We start from the raw sequence: 3,228 nt of genomic DNA on the forward strand, positions 1-3,228 counted from the left end.
TCCTCTTTCTAAATTGTCTCCAATGAATTTTTTTCTCTAATAAAGATATTGGTAAAATATTGCACTTGTGTTTGTTATACACAGTGCTGGACATTAAATGAGGGTGCTGGCTGTTAAAACTGCAAGATTCAGAAAATTAAACATATTTTACTTAATCCTCACTTTGCTTACACTGCCTATATCCTGCTATAAAATACACTGTAAGCACAGGGATTCCTCCATTTTGTTGTACTGTAGGGGAATGGATACCACAGTATGTATATGACAATTTGATCATTATATATTAACTGTTGTACTTTTGCATTATATGCATCTATTCCAGCCTCAAAGATGTGGCAAAATAGTCTCCAATCAAAAGTGAAGGTGTGAAGTATGTGATAAAAACCAAACCACAGGTGGACTCACCCCAGCTGCAGGAAACTGTCCACAGGCCCACAACTCCTTTGGTCCTTTTCCTCTGGGCCTGTAATATTCCAGTTTATTTTTCTGTTTTAATGCAGTACATTTAGATTTTTGAAAGGGCAAAATATAACCAAAAAATCTGTGGACACTAAACATGGGGTTTGGAAACAAAGGAAAAGGAAAGGAAAATCTCCTCTGTAATGCAGCTCATGCCTTTGCATTGCAGACAATCATAAAATGCTTTACTATCCAAGCTCCTGCTTCCTGGCTGATCTATCCTTCCTTTGCTGTGAAATATGAAAAATGCAATTAGCAACAAGTTGAGAGGGATGTGAGGGACCTAAACAAACTAACACAGAAACAAATCATACACGCAGATCCAACAAAGGTTGCTACACCATGGTCTACAGTGTATTGCAATGCACAGACAATGAATGTTACCTAGCGCGCACACACATACACAAAAAAACGTTCCCTTGGAACATAATCAGACTCTCGGGCAGTTCACATTTTGTTGAATTACAAATAACACATTCACATTTTTATCCATTTAATATTTTTATTCAAAGTACATACTTAATCCAACTATACTTAAAGGCAAAATTGCTTAAATGTCTGCATTTTTTTTATTGGTCCACGCAGAGGTGAATTTCATAGGCGACAATGCACTTTATCAATGTCACATTTATACAATTTTAAGATTATCAAATGACCAAGCAATAAAGCTATATTTTGTTTGTTTTGTTAGTATTTGAATCCTCACAGCAAAAACAGCGAACAACAGGCTACACGGTAGAAGCAGGACTTTGGGGCTCATATCTGCGGGGCATCTCCTCATACTGGACATTTCTGGCACTGCGACTGATCTCAAACAAAACTGACACTGAGCCCTCTGTACACATAATACCAACACACCGCCTAGGAGAACCCCATCCACATCCAGTGTCCTGGGGCTGTTCAGAAGAAGCATTAATTTTGGCACCCTCGCTGTGACTGGCAGTGAAGGAGTGACTGGCAGTAATGGTTGGATAGGCATAGATTAACAGATTTTTTAAAATCTTGTATTTCTGACTGATTTTTTTTTGCAAACAGCATTTACATCTTTAACAATAGGGTTCCATGGGGGCTGCTGGGTGGCTTATGTTGTTAAAACACTGAACTGGTGCATGGCAGGGTCCCACAGTCTGGTGGCCGCAATTTGCACCTATTGAGACACACGTGTAAAGTGCCTTTTACACGTGTACAGTGTCTTTTACATTACCTTACAATCACTTAGCAGAATCACTCATCTTCCTCTGACTCATGTCTGCGTGAGTTGACTAGTGAACTGTGGTATAAGAAGCGATAGCTAACATCACATGTTTCAGAGAAGAGCACATTTGTCTGTGTTCTCCCAAAATGATGGCTGAGGTTATGATAACCCCTGCTGCGTGGACATGATTGGCAAATTGGGAAGAGGGAGAAAGAGCATTAATTAAAAAATGTCCTGAAATTCATGTTTTTAAAAGCTGGCTTTGTGTCCGAATGGGGCACTCCACATCAAGATCTTAATCTGCACTGGAGTAATGGTATGTTCCAATGCCTAACACAGGAAAGCATGCCTGTTGCAGCATTACAGTATTACACAGTTTTTTTTCAACTCTATCAGCAGCGTAGTTACTTCTTTAAATTGCTTCTCCAACTGCCCGATGTGATCTTCCAGGGAATTCACTTGTGTTTCAGGTTCTTTAGGTTGGTTGGCACGCTGGGGCTGATGGTCATCTTTTGGTTCGGTTAGCTTCTCAAGTAGCTCTCTTAGTTTTTTTATCTCCTTTCCAAGTAGGTCCTTTTGGATGATTAGTCTCATTTCAAACTTTGTATTTGATTCTGAAAGCTGCTGTTTAAATGAATTAAATTCTTCTGCTTGTTTTCTTGCATCTGCTTCATATTTCCCCTTCATTTTTTTAAAATTTTTTTCATGGTACTCCTTCATTTCTTTACGTTCATTTTCTTCTCTTTCTCTCCTGGCCACATCTTCCATCTTTCTCTTCCGGCACTCTACTTCTCGTTCCCTCTCAAATTCCTTCTGTAGTCTTGCCAGCCTTTCTCTCTCCTCCTCTCTTCTCTGCTCATCCTCTTTATCTCTTCTCTCTCTGTCCTGTTTTCTTTCCTTGTCCCATTCCTCTTCTTGTTTTTTCAACTGCATTTTCTGTTCTTCAAGATTCCTCTCCATCAGTTCCTCTATATCTCTCCTTTCCTTTTCTCTCCTTTGTCTTTCTTTTTTCCTTTCTTTCTCAAACTCATCCCTCATTATCTTTTGTTTCTCATCCCACTCTTTTCTCTCTTGCTCTTCTTTCTCTTTCCTTCTCTTCTCTTCGACCTCTTTCTTTATCTGTTCTGTTTTTCTTTCCTGTTCCCATTCCTCAGCTCTTTTCTTCATGTCTTCTTGTATCTCTTTTTTCTCCTTTTCTGTGTCTTTCATTTTCTGTTTCCACTCCCTTCTTTCTCTCTTCTCACGGTTTTTCCTCTCCTGCTCCTCTCTATCTCTCTTTTTCTTTTCTTCTGCTTGCTTGTCCTCAAATTCTTTCCTTTCTCTGCTTTGTTTTTCTATCATCTCTTGTCCCTGTTTCTCCTCTCTTTTTACCCTCTTTGTTTCCTCATCTTCCCTATGTTTCAACTCTTTTTTCATTCTAGATTTCTCTTTCTCTATCTTAGCCATTTTCTCCTTCCACTCTAATTCTTGTTTTTCCTTTTTCTTTTTCTCTTCCTCATCTCTTCTTTCTTTTTCCTTTAGCTCTCTTTTTTTCCACTCTTTGCATTCTTTCTTTAAATGTTCTTCTTTGTCTT

General features: G+C 38.8%; 1 protein-coding gene across 1 annotated transcript; it reads right to left on the reverse strand.

Moving 5' to 3' along the window:
- Positions 1–941: 941 nt before the first annotated feature.
- LOC118216300 (vicilin-like seed storage protein At2g18540) lies at positions 942–3,107 on the reverse strand. The gene has a single exon (XM_035397393.1). It carries the CDS (start codon positions 3,098–3,100, stop codon positions 2,015–2,017), a length of 1,086 nt encoding a protein of 361 aa, XP_035253284.1. The 5' UTR covers positions 3,101–3,107; the 3' UTR covers positions 942–2,014.
- Between the last annotated feature and the right edge of the window lie 121 nt (positions 3,108–3,228).

The sequence above is a fragment of the Anguilla anguilla genome, chromosome 17 (genome assembly GCF_013347855.1).
Source record: "Anguilla anguilla isolate fAngAng1 chromosome 17, fAngAng1.pri, whole genome shotgun sequence".
Lineage (NCBI taxonomy): Eukaryota > Metazoa > Chordata > Actinopteri > Anguilliformes > Anguillidae > Anguilla > Anguilla anguilla.

Coding starts and splice junctions, on each gene's coding strand:
- LOC118216300 (XM_035397393.1), bottom strand. CDS start 3,100: ATGGCTAAGATAGAGAAAGAGAAATCTAGAATGAAAAAAGAGTTGAAA.